Genomic DNA, 12,556 nt, shown 5'->3' on the forward strand with positions numbered 1-12,556 from the left:
CACACTTTGTAGTTTTTTTCACATGCTATTGCAACAACTAGTAACGTTAGAAAAACTACAACACCACACCGGATCTAGCTAGACCGGAAACAAAAACAACAGGCACGCCGCACACACACTTGTTTAAGAGTAGTAGATGTTACGTTTTGAGTGGATGGAGAGTGCGAGACGCTGAAATGGATGGATTCTTGTTGTCTGAAAATGTCAACAGGCTTGTCTGTTTGAGTAACTGGCTCTAAGCAAAGAAGCAGCAGGCTTACCTTTTATTGGTAACTGTTACTGTTCATTCTTTCTGAAATAAGAGGCTGGGTTGAGCCTCTGGTGAATAAAGAGCAGCAGCCTGACTGCTATGTTCAAAGCAAACTTGTATTAAGTATTAAGCCATGGTTTAACTGCACTATAGGCTGAGTCCTAGTTTACCTTACATGTGCACTTTGTAATTTTATTTTGTATCGCCCTGCTTTGATCCCTTAGAAAGGGGCTGTTGAAGGGGCTGTTTGTGTGACAAAGTATTTTTTTCACCCTTTTATTGATGGACAGTGTTACATTGTGTGAGAGATTATTTGCTCCAAGTGAGAATGTTAGTGTGAAATTGAACACTACAGTATATGCCAATGTTGTTTTCAATAAAAACAACATTTGCACAAAGCAAACTTTTCCAGGTTGATAAGAGCATTAACATGAGAAAAAATAATGGGACAAAAAGAAATCAAGGGACATTTAGAATAGATAAAAATGTGCGATTAATTGCGATTAACTGCGAGTTAACTATGACATTAATGCGATTAATCGCGATTAAATATTTTAATCATTTGACAGCACTAAAAATAAGTAAAATAAACGTGTTTAGCAGTTATAGTTGACTGCCTGCAACACTGACAATTACAGGAACAGAATACAAAAAGACCTTTTGTGTCGATATATTAGTGATCATTGATACATTTAAGAAGAATTTGCATTCAGCTATAATTTATTTTTAGACTGTGCTCCTACGAACATTAAAGGAGGCTTTCAAATTGCCTCAGAATTTTTAACATTTATAGTCACATATGAAGCCCATAGTCCTAAAACTATGTGTAACATGTGATTAAACTAAAGGAGAAAATGTATAAGACCAACTGATACATCAGATATACAGCAGTTTATTTCATTATGTATTTGAATTCATATACAATAAATGAAGAATTTATTTAATGGTTAAAGTAAGGTTTCTCTTCAGACTTGTATTTAAATATGACATATTTCCATTCAGTATCCTTAACAGATCACTGTTCTCCTGTAAGGAAAAAAAACATCGGATTTCCTACTCTGTGATATGAAAAAGATGTATTTCTTTACTCTGCACAAGTGTTTAAAAGTGAGGAGCCAGATGGAAGCTGGAACGAAGGAAAAGGGAGGTAAAGTTGAGGAACATCATGGTCCTCAACCAGAGAGAGCTCTGGAAGAATGAGAAAGAAAAAAAGGCCATGTAGAAGAAGCTGTCTGTCAATTAAGAGAGAGAGCGCAAAGCCGACATCCAGAAGCCCAAAGGGGACATTGGAAGGAGAGACGAATAGATCGACTCCCTTCACCACCACCTCTCTGCACTGAAGAAGGAGTACAATATAACCATCACTCCCCGGAGGAAAGAGCATGAGAAGGCAGATGAGCCTCCACACTCTAACAGAAGCTGAGAGGAAGATAGCCTCTTATAGAATCCAGTGGGGTGAAGAAGACAGTGGTGAAAGAGAGGTGGCAGAAGAGGGTCTTCCAGTTGAAGGATCTCCTCTCTGAGAGGGACAGACGGGTCAGCAGGGCCAATGAAAAGAGAAGAGCTTGAACGAATCAGGAAGGGGCTCTCAGAGAAAGAAGAGCACTTCCTTAAAGAGCTCTCTGACCAGTGGCAATGTCCAGAAAGGAGCTCTCTAAACTGTGTGCAAGCTGGGAGAGCAGAGCACAGCAGTGGTAGAAAGAGAAGACAGAGCTGGAGGAGATGCTGCTGGTGCTGGGGAAAAAGAAGCTCTTGAAGGACGAGGAGGCAGAGAGGAGAGAGGAGCTCCAGCGCCGCACAGACATAAACATCCAGCTTCAGCTCATCTTCTGGATTCTACAACTTATTTCAAGAGGAAAAGAAGCAGAAGAAGAGTTTCCGGAGGTGGAAAATGCTCTCATAAAAAGAAATCTCCTCCCCTTCATTTCCCTTTCCTTTCTATGTATGTGTTATGTGTTTGTCTTTGTCTGTGTTGTAAACTCTCTATTAAATTTGACAAACCATTAATATATATGAATCTGTTTTCTGTCTTAGTAAACAGACAAAATATAAGATTAGATTTACTTTATTGATCCCAGCGGAAAAAAAAGTGTCACATCAGCAGAAGAAAAAGAACAGAAGCATAGATATAGTCATTTTATAGGCTTTTAAAAGAAAATCTGATACTATCTAGAGTATCAACATCTATATACAAATGAAGCATGAAAAAACACTAAAATTAAAGTAGCTTTAAGAAGCATTGAGAGAAAAATGTCACAAATTGAGGAAACAAATAAATTACAATTATGAACAACATAAATTCATTTGAGTGAATGCAATCAGGCGGTGTCTGTAGTTTATATTGTTAACAGCCTGGAATACAGTTATTGCACTTGTAGCAGAAAAAAAGTATGCAAAGTAATTTTCAGCTTGGAAAAGTCAGCTTTATACTGTCATTTATACTGTAATTGTGGACAGATTTTATTACAGTCAGTAATAAATGTACTGACTGTAACAGAAATGAACAGGGAGTCTTAATTCATAATCATGAACAGGAAAACAGTGCACGTGAAATTATATCAAAGTATTAATTAAATTGTGTTATATATATATATATATATATATGCTTACATTAGCCTAAATTAATGATAAGAAGTGCTATCCCTATCACCCAAATGTTACCCCCCAAATAATTTTTGTATAGTATAGCCCGTAAATCTTTCCGACAGTCAGTGAATGCAGCACTAACAGCTCACATTGCGCCCCAGCAGGACGCATCGGGAACAAACAGGCAGCAAACTTTGATGAAGCAAAGAGCATCCAGTGTCATCATGTCTCTGTCGGTGCAGTTTGGAGCTCTGAGGAGCAGAGAGCTGCGAGAGCTGCTGGAAGATGAAGACAAAATAAATCACATCATCAGGTGTAGTGACAAGGTGAGTGTCTGACTGAGGGACTGAAGTCGGATTTCACGGATTTCAGTAAGTGATGCTCCATTTGTAATACAAATAATTTGGATTGCAGACAAAAACAATTGTGCATATATTATGTTGATTATATGACTCCTCATTCAAACCTCTCGGTGGATTCACTGTTTCTTACATGTGGTCATTTCCAGTTTCAGGGTCTGCAGAGGGCTGCAGAGAAGATGTTGGTTTCAAATCAAAAAATGGCAAAAGTCGGTCTTTCTCACAAACCTCAATTTAGAGACGCTAAGTTGCTACTTGCAATGAAGTACAAGGAACTGGAAAAACTTAGAAGCATCATCCAGGTCAAACAAGAACAACTTGGTGAGTTTTGTTTGTTTTCTGTAATATTTAATCTGGCTGCCATTTACATTTGCTCATTATGTTTTGCAGCAGAAAAATACAGCTTGCATTATGCTCAGTGGTGTCTCCTGAAGAAGATCAATCATGCAGAGGAGGAGTGTGAAGTAAGTATTCACTTCTTTTTATAAATATTACTTTGATTAGCATAGATATATCAGTAATCATTTGTTTTTGTAGATACACACTAGATAATGAGATTGTGCTTAAAAAAAATTATCTTATCATAATACATTAAAATGATCTGCAGCCAATAACTGCTAAAGGTCATGAGCAAACTAATATGTTCCTTCTGCAAATAAACTTTACATAATGGGTGTGTCTATTAAATCTGAAACTGTTTATACATCATTATATATTCTTACACCCTCTGTGGAGGAAGTAACAAGCCACCACTTATTGTATTAAAAAGGCCTGGAGGAAGAGAACAGCTGGTTTACAAGAGACATAAGCAGACAAATAATAAATGTCAGCCTACTTTTTTCATACTTAAGAAATCCAATATGCTCAAACTGTCAGGCTGTTATAGAAGGTAGAAGAAGAGGTCTAATCTGCTGTAACATAATATCCATTCTGTGTGCTTGAAAATAATTAGATATTTCTCCCAACAGCTGCTGTTTCAGAGGTTTGCAGAGGGGAAAACGCCTCTGGCAAATTTCCTGGAGTCCTTTCTCAGCTCACGGAAACTCCAACACATCAGGTCGATCCTGGTGAAGAAACTCCAGGACACGATTGAACTTAAATCAACACAAATTGTCAGTGAGATTCACCCCGATACTTTTCCTGAGCGAGTCCATAACGCCTGCCTCCCAGTCTGCGGTCTAACCACAGCTGTCCTCTTACCTGCATGCTGCCACCAGCCTCCGTTCCTGCTGCCCTTTGGCACCCATGTAAACGCTGCCCAGTGTCTGCAGCATGTACCATTTTGTCATGATTACACTGAGTCCCTGCGTGCAGGAGTGCATGGACGAGGCCTCAAATGGCCAGCAAGACCCGTCCGTCTTCAGCCGCTGAAGGTACAGCAGAGAAGGCAGCAACATGGACCGCAATGAAGTCTAATCCAGTTGCAGATAGGTTAACAAAGTGAATGCTCTTAGATTTAGACTTTATTTTAATTTCTATTTATGTCTTGACGAGATATTTCCTAATCAAAGTCAGAACTTTACTTACTTTTATTTAGGCAAAGTTCTTGAATGAGTGTTTGTGTTCAGACAACGTTAAACACTGATGGACAGATGTTTGGCATATTTTGTAAGGTAGAAAAAATATTTATACATCTCGAATTCAGGTATATTGGCAGTGGTATTAAAAAAGTGCAATGTATAGACCGTGCATGGATGTTAATTATAGAGGCAGTAAAAGATTGTTTTTCATCATGATATATTACGTTATAGAGTTAAGACTGTTCTGCAGTCAGATTTGAGACAACAGAAGTTATGAGTACACACTGAGAGCTTTAGATGTTTACATAATTTATATTAGATTGAGATAAACCTGTCAATTTATGTAGAATCTTTAAGCAAGTTTGGGAATATAGTTTGTACTTTTGACTTAGTTTCTCCTGAAGAGAGCCTCTTTGAGTGAGGAAAACAAACTAAATACTCTAAACTGCTGACAAATACTGAATACTCGAACGTTAAGAGTTGCCCCTTTAGAATCATCCACACAAATCCTGAGGTGGAATAAAGACTCTGAACACTTAAAAGACAATACAAACTCTGGCTGTTAATCTGATAATCCAGCACCAACTCTGTAAAGAAATACTGTCACCTATTGCAGTTTTTCAGGTTGCTTTGCCAACTTGACATTGGTGACATTTACCAAAAGTTAGTGACGGGCTCGAAATGTAGTACCATATAGTATATTAAAGACATCCGTAATTTACTGTAACACTAAACACATCTCAGTGCGTTGTAATACAATGTATATCGGGTCACTTATCTGTAGAAGGTAGAACAGTAGAACACAAGTGCCCCATCAATAGCTGTTTTAAGAGTTTTTGTTACAAACTTTGATCCTTTTGTGCATAAAGTGTTTCTCAACTAAACACCACTTACTGGATGTGTATTTGTTTGTTAAAGACATCTAAAAGTGAGAAAACTGGTTACACCAGACTGTGGTAACAAATAAAAAATACCTATTTTAAACAGCTGATTACACAAAAGGAAGAAAAAGACAAGTGTCATGGTATCTGTTAAGGACATATGTGTTTTCTTGAGTCAGACAAATAGTGAGCAGTTGGTTCAGTGAACTTGAACTGCTCACCGACACTCGATATCTCTCAGCGTCTGTGTGCTGAGACTCCTGCCAAGGTCAGCAAAGGACCACGAACAACACTTTATTTACCTTAAGCTCACAGTTACTGTTGATCCTAATATTTACCAGTGCGTCTTTTCATAAAAGGCCAAGACTAATCTTGTAAAACTCATCACTTGCCCAGTATCTTTGTGTTTCCCCCTCCATTAACTCGGGTTAGCCAGAGTGCCATATGGCCCAGTACAGCTTGCCATACTAATTCAACCATGGAGAAACCTCACTGGCACTACAGTAGATGATTAGCAAGGTGGAGCATATTCAAAGGCTTTTGTTACACCACAGACTTCAGTTACATCTTTGTCAGCAGCCTCTTTTGTCCCACAACACTCAAATTGGGCAATTTTCTTGTCTGTCAGCTGATTGTTTTGTGCTTTTCACCTCTTTCACCTCCGTGCCTTTGCATTGTTTGATAGAGAACCTGGTTCATTTTGCACACAAATATGTAGTAAATGAAGGTGTATACAAAGTATTTAGATTTCAAATGGCTCTCAAATTATAACAGTACAACAAAGCCACAGTTGCTGAAAGTCTCTATTTCATTAAATTACTAGTATATATATATATATATAAAATAAAAAACACAAACAACATTGGGCAATATTCAGAACATATGGCAACACATATATTTAATGTAAACACAACGGTCATAAAAAAAAAAAGTCATGTCTGAAAAGCATTTTCATTGGCTGTTAGTACTGATTCGTGTCTCACAGTTCAAGGGCGTTTTATCTTCACATTGTTCCCCTGAATGGTCTCATGTAAACTGGATTATACAGTAGAGTATCAATATCAGCATACGGTAGTAGAGCAGGTATGGAGTGACACGTGGTGGGGTTCATCCTGTCCGAATGTGGGTCAGTGTTGGTTGACCTCTTTTTTTTCTGTCCTTTTAAAACAGACTTGGATGATGGATGTTTCTGGTTTATTCTGTTTATATGTTTGTATTTCATTTGTGGATGATGTCTCCGTTTGATTCACCAATACCCATATTATTACACTACATATTATTTCAATTTTCCCATATCTATATAATTTGTAACATTATTTACATTTATTTTTAGCATTACATAACTCTGGCTCATTCCTTATAGAGCTGAAACCGTAAGTTAAATCAACTAGTCGACTGACAGAAAGATGTCAAATATTCTGCAATTCAAGCATCTCAATTGTGAGGATTTGCTGTTTTTTCTTGTTTTATATGACAGTAAATTAAATATCTTGACCTTTTTTTTAATAAATGAGATTTTAGCGTTATTTTATGACTCTTTAAAGACAAATTAATTAATCATAATGAAAATAACTTAATTTTAATCCTAATGTCTTAAAATTCATATGAAAGACTGCATTGTTTCACATGATCATAATAACAGCAACCAGACATGAAATACAAAACCCAACTAAGACCTGGAAAACCAGTAAGTTACTGTTAATAGCTGATAGCAGGAAACTCTGCATCCCCATCCACACCAGATTTTACTCTGTAAATATAAATTAACATTTTTCTGAACAGAAATTTTGACTGTAGGAAAAGCACAGGTGTTACTAAGGACATTAACAAGGTCTCTGTTCTATTTAAGTGAGTCATTACAGCAGCACAATACAAGGACTCTGAAACTAAATGGAATTTGGCTTCATTCATTTCATTATTTACACCTGTACTTTTCCTCCTCTGACACGTCAAAATGTCTTCTGCAAAAAAGGCCATTTAAAAATACTAGATAAAAATTATAATAATAATGTGCACAAGTCAGCAAACATTCATCATTAATCAACCCTGCAGTTATTCTTTTGAGAGCTGCCTCTTTAAGACGAAGCATGTATTCTATCCCTGAGGAAGAACAGGTCCGGACCAGCAGCAGCAGTCATTCCCCTCTCTGAATAATGTGCGGCTAGCCACAAACAGTGCCGGCTCTGTCACACGAATAACACCAATGCAGTGTCAAAACAGCTGTCAGACAGGTCAGAGCTGGGAATCCCAGGACTGCTGAAATCTTACCACAGCTCTCTTGATCTGCTCGTAGCTCACAAACATCACAATGTTCCAGGAGCCCAGACGAAGATACGAGGGCATAAATCTGTAAAAAAAAAAAAATCAGATTAATCAAGAAAAATGGCAAATTATCATTGACTTTTTGCTTACTTTTACACTACATACCCCTTATAGAAAGCAGTGGGTCCTTCTTTAACCAGCATGGTTAAGGCACAGTTAATGGCACCGCTGTACTGGCCAGGCACTGAATTCATGTAGCGCGTTTTCACCACATCCACTGGAGACGCTACAATGGTGGTGCAGAAACCTGCTGCGAAGGCTGCCGTGAAGTGACACGGCATGTTGTCTGTTGAAAACAAAATATTTATATTAGTTATTAAAAGCCACAAAGACAAACAGGAATTATTAAGAGGAGAGCCTGAAGGGCAGAGGGCTTAATCTAAAGCGTTTGAACTTGCCCGTCATCAGGTTGTGCTTCAGGATGAGCTCTTTGATGATGTCATAAGTCACCAGCTCGGAGCAGTTTACGATGGCATTACGAGTTATATTTGGCAGACAGCCTGAAAAAAATATTTTACATTGTAAACAATCAAATTCAACCTGAGGAACCTTAAAAGTCCAAAAGAGAAGAAGAAAAATTTAATCTATGCAACAGAGATATCCTTTTTATTCCTCACATTCTTCTTCCTTGTCACAATTTGTCACCTACATTACCCACAATGCAACTTAATTGCTGACACTTCTGTCAAAGAGTTGGGTGTGTTGTGCCAGTAGTGGTTAGAGTAGCCTCGAGCTGCTGGCCTCAAGCACAGATGACGAGCAGCCTAAGGAGGTCTGGTCAGCTTTTTAAATAATCAAACTTGTAGTCCTCAGTCCCGCTGACTCATGTGACATCACTTGAGTCATTTTTTATCCATTTTTGGCCACTTTGTTCTTACATATGCAGTATTCTTCAAGACCTCTAAACAAACTTTGTTGTAAAATCAGTGGAGTTCATCTTTAAGAGCTTTTTCAAGTTTAACATCACTTACAAAACTTTTTTTTTTTTTTAAACTTAAACACACTACAAAAAAAAATGTGATAAAAAAAAGAGAAGTAAAAAAAAATCACTACAGTGCTGCTTAACATTCAGAGATTAAAGAAATAATTACAAATGTCATTTATTTGTTTCCCCATTTACCTTTCCAGAGGCCTCTAACGCCCTCTTCCCTGGCTATGGTCTTGTAGGCGTCAATCGTGCCGTTGTACCTCTTCACAGAGCCGCTCTCAGGCAGGCGGACCTGAGCCTGGAACCTGACTTTCACCACATCAGTGGGCTGAGCGAGGGCCACCGCCATCGCCCCCGTGGTGCAGCCCGCCAGCAGCCGCGTCCCGATTCCTGCATCTGTGATACGAGCAATGCATGAAACTCTTGCTTTCCTTTTATGGTCACAAACAAATGAGCACAGTGATTAGACAATGAACGGGGGTGCAGTTCTGAAGATGATGACTACCGTGATTAACGGACAAAAAAAAACCCCAAAAAAAACAACAAGCAACTCTGCTTGTTAACTTCCAAACTGGTTTAACTAGTTATTCGCTGATAAGCACTGGGTGAACTTGGAAATCTTAACTGCAGGCGTCAATGTCTGATGAGAGTGACCAGTTGAGGCCTCTGGCGTAAACACAATTATGTTCTCTGAAGGAGGAATCTGCCCTGTGTCCTATAGCCTGGAGGTATTTATTTATTTTTTTTTTAAACTTATCCTACAATGTAAGTTTAGTGTAACATTTTCTGACATGTGGGGGCAGAGTTTGAACAGTATCATAGCTCTACTTCAATAAACTAGAAGTATAATTTGACCTAACTGGCTGTTGTTGGAGCATGTTCCTATTTCATTAACATTTATTTTTAGGCAAATTGTTTTCACTTTATTTAAGATGCTGTGATGACCCAGTCTGACCTGCCTCACATTTCCTGAAATCCCAGCTCTCTTTTAGTCGTGTCATTGTTTTATGTTTGCAACTGCAGGCGATAATAAGTAATGATTGGAGCTGCAACCATTAGTTGAGTTGTTGCACTAGTCTTTTCTTTATGACAGGACAGTAGAGAGTTAGACTGGAAGGGCAGGGGAGAGAGAGGGGATGACATACAGCAAAGGACCTCAGGCTGGAGCCAAACCCCCGCAGGACTCAGCCTTGGTATGTGCTCTAACCAGTGTGGGCTGCTGGGGCAGTTATAAGCAAAAATGCCAAATATTCAACGTCTAACTTCTCAATATGAAGATTTGCATAGATGTCTTGTCTTATACTATAGTAAAATGAATATATTTGGGAATAGAGAGAAATAGTTTTAATAATAAAATGTATTGATTTATCGAGAAAATAATCAGCAGATTAATTCATTAATTGTTAGTTGCAGCTCTATAATCAAATAATTTAAAGGAAGAAATTGCAGATTGAAACCAACTCAAAACCGCTCGCCTTCCAAGAGTGTATGAGAAACTGCAGTGAACTCGAAACTATCGAAAAAATTAGAACGGTCCTATCTGGAGCCAGTGTTTGATTTGTCCTTTCTGGGCTACTGTAGAAACATGGTGGTTTAATATGGTGGACTATGCAGAAAAGGACCTGTTCCATCTGTAGACAAAAACAGATCCTTCTAAAGGTAACGACAACACAACAATTCCTATATTCTGGTGATTATACACTACTGAAAACATACCTATGAATATTATATTCCATTTCTTTCCATAAATGTTACACACTGGACCACTGGATTTCCACACTCCCAACTTTCCACCAGTTAGTCACATCCACCACCAGAGACAATAAGACCTTGACCTGCTGTATGTATCCTCTGTATTTATTTCACTCAAATGTTGCTGTGACAAGTGAATTTCCCCATTGTGGGATTATTAAAAGTTATCTGTCCATCTTTAACAAAATTGCACAATGAACTGTGATAGAAGATAAACACGAATTACAATTCGACATTCAGCTAAACATATTTCAGTCTCTCCACTAAATGACTGTAGAAACATTTGGTCACATACTCTCAGACCCCCTGTTGTAGAACTGCTTCATGGTGTCATACAGGCCGATGCGGACTGAGGCGAAGCTCATCTGTCTGTGCAGTCCTGCCACCAGTCCACTGTACAGGCTCCTCGGGCCCTCAGTCTTTATCATGGTGAAGACTGTACCAAAAACACCCTTGTATCTCGCTCTCTGGGCTCCCGGTGAGGGTTTGGATTCACCTTGAATCTAAAGTAACACAAATGCACAATAAATTATATTAAAAATCCCTCACAGCAGTTTTGGTACTGAATGAGTTTCTCAACAGTCTAATAAATAAATCAGTATCTCGTGTTTATATGCATATTAGCAGTTTCCTTTCTGTTTGTTTTTTTAACACGTCTGGTTTGACATGTAGCAACATGCACTCAAGTGTGTTATCAAATGCAACCAGCAGGGCTGCAAATACCATTGAGGACACTGAGGTCTTGTTCCTGAGGAGGTGTTTGAGTTCACAGTTACACATAGTACACATGGGGAGTTTTTCTGATGCTAAGAGTCAATATTCTTATATGTGGCTATTTTTATGCCAACAAATAAATTGAAATTTAGTCATTTTGCACCAGAATTATATCCTGGCATTGCGTAAAGTGCTTTAGCGGCATTTAATCCATCCTGCAGGGAGATGAAATATACAGAAAATACAATTAAACTTAAAACAGATGTTATAGGTGGCTGGTCACAATATAGAGTTAAATTATCCTCACCTGCAGTCTGACTTTGGCTGTGTCCAGGGGGAAAGTGACCAGGTCGGCCACACAGCCAGCTGTTCCAGCTGAAAAGACCTTGACAGCGGCTGTTGGGGCCAGATCGGCACTTCTTCCACCGACCATGATCAATGATTGAGGTCAGAGGATCAACAGTCAACAAAAAAAAATTAAATAAAAACTGAGCCCATAAATCAATTAGACGCCAATCAGATTCTGTTCCGTGTCCGCATTAAAGCACTATACAATTTAGTCATCTGAACAAACTAATCACATTACAGGTCCAGCCAACGTCAAGTTTCAGGTATTGAAAAGTTTGTATTTTGAAAACCAAGTCCTCTACTTGTGCCATTAGCCATACAAAAGCTCCACGCTCTCATACCACTTTAAATTGCAAAGACACAAAACAAAAAAAAAAAAAAAAAAAAAACAACAGCCAGCCTCCTCAAGCAACCGCACACATCCGCAATGTGAGCGACAAGACCGAAGCCACGGAGCTCAGCGAGTCCAGCCCCTCCTGCACACTTGTTGATTCCTCTATAGAAAGCTGCTGCTGCACCAACCCTGCAGGGAAACCAGACACACCACACGCTAATGAATTGCTACACACTTATGGGACGGCCAACAGGACTCTCTGGTCGCCAGGAAGTCTTTCTGGCTCATCGTGATTCACCTGCTCTTAAAACCCACAAACACCAGTCATAATAATTTAATGTCACCCTGCATTAAAACATGTACACCCATTCAACAACCTAATACCTTGTTTATGGTCTTGTTGGTGTTGGACAATTGTTCTAAGCTGGTGTAACACCCACTACAGGAGTGTCTGCTACCAGCTGATGAGGATCCAGTTAAAGAGTAAAGAGAGAACACAAGTGTGCTTCTCATCTGCAATCAGATACCGGTGGGTGTCCTCTGCCCTGTGGCCTTAGGGGGC

The 12,556-nt window shown here is 38.8% G+C and overlaps 2 protein-coding genes across 5 annotated transcripts; one reads left to right on the forward strand and one right to left on the reverse strand.

The window, feature by feature from the left end:
* Positions 1-2,560: 2,560 nt before the first annotated feature.
* LOC127362100 (vacuolar protein sorting-associated protein 37D-like) lies at positions 2,561-5,599 on the forward strand. 4 transcript variants are annotated; one of them, XM_051397442.1, is made up of 4 exons: positions 2,561-3,162; positions 3,345-3,516; positions 3,586-3,659; positions 4,164-5,599. In XM_051397442.1, exons 1-4 carry the CDS (start codon positions 3,034-3,036, stop codon positions 4,602-4,604), a joined length of 816 nt encoding a protein of 271 aa, XP_051253402.1. In that variant the 5' UTR covers positions 2,561-3,033; the 3' UTR covers positions 4,605-5,599. The 4 variants fall into 4 exon arrangements, 3 of the variants coding, with proteins under 3 accessions (XP_051253402.1, XP_051253404.1, XP_051253401.1); XM_051397444.1 differs by having other exon boundaries at positions 3,589-3,659; XM_051397441.1 differs by having other exon boundaries at positions 3,345-3,659.
* Positions 5,600-6,463: 864 nt separating this feature from the next.
* LOC127362099 (mitochondrial uncoupling protein 2-like) lies at positions 6,464-12,514 on the reverse strand. The gene is made up of 7 exons (XM_051397440.1): positions 12,379-12,514; positions 11,620-12,183; positions 10,894-11,101; positions 9,039-9,242; positions 8,317-8,418; positions 8,024-8,204; positions 6,464-7,943 (listed from the first exon to the last, which is right to left on the reverse strand). Exons 2-7 carry the CDS (start codon positions 11,743-11,745, stop codon positions 7,829-7,831), a joined length of 936 nt encoding a protein of 311 aa, XP_051253400.1. The 5' UTR covers positions 11,746-12,183; positions 12,379-12,514; the 3' UTR covers positions 6,464-7,828.
* Between the last annotated feature and the right edge of the window lie 42 nt (positions 12,515-12,556).

Source organism: Dicentrarchus labrax, unplaced genomic scaffold, assembly GCF_905237075.1.
Source record: "Dicentrarchus labrax unplaced genomic scaffold, dlabrax2021, whole genome shotgun sequence".
NCBI lineage: Eukaryota > Metazoa > Chordata > Actinopteri > Moronidae > Dicentrarchus > Dicentrarchus labrax.

What these genes read in the sequence shown, in the direction of transcription:
- LOC127362100 (XM_051397441.1), top strand. Translation starts at nt 3,034, where the DNA reads ATGAAGCAAAGAGCATCCAGTGTCATCATGTCTCTGTCGGTGCAGTTT. An exon ending in TCATCAGGTGTAGTGACAAG is followed by an intron (nt 3,163 to 3,344) that starts GTGAGTGTCTGA and finishes GGTCATTTCCAG; the next exon opens with TTTCAGGGTCTGCAGAGGGC. An exon ending in ATGCAGAGGAGGAGTGTGAA is followed by an intron (nt 3,660 to 4,163) that starts GTAAGTATTCAC and finishes TTCTCCCAACAG; the next exon opens with CTGCTGTTTCAGAGGTTTGC.
- LOC127362099 (XM_051397440.1), bottom strand. Translation starts at nt 11,745, where the DNA reads ATGGTCGGTGGAAGAAGTGCCGATCTGGCCCCAACAGCCGCTGTCAAG. An exon ending in CAGCCAAAGTCAGACTGCAG is followed by an intron (nt 11,102 to 11,619) that starts GTGAGGATAATT and finishes GTGTTACTTTAG; the next exon opens with ATTCAAGGTGAATCCAAACC. An exon ending in CTACAACAGGGGGTCTGAGA is followed by an intron (nt 9,243 to 10,893) that starts GTATGTGACCAA and finishes CTCGTATCACAG; the next exon opens with ATGCAGGAATCGGGACGCGG.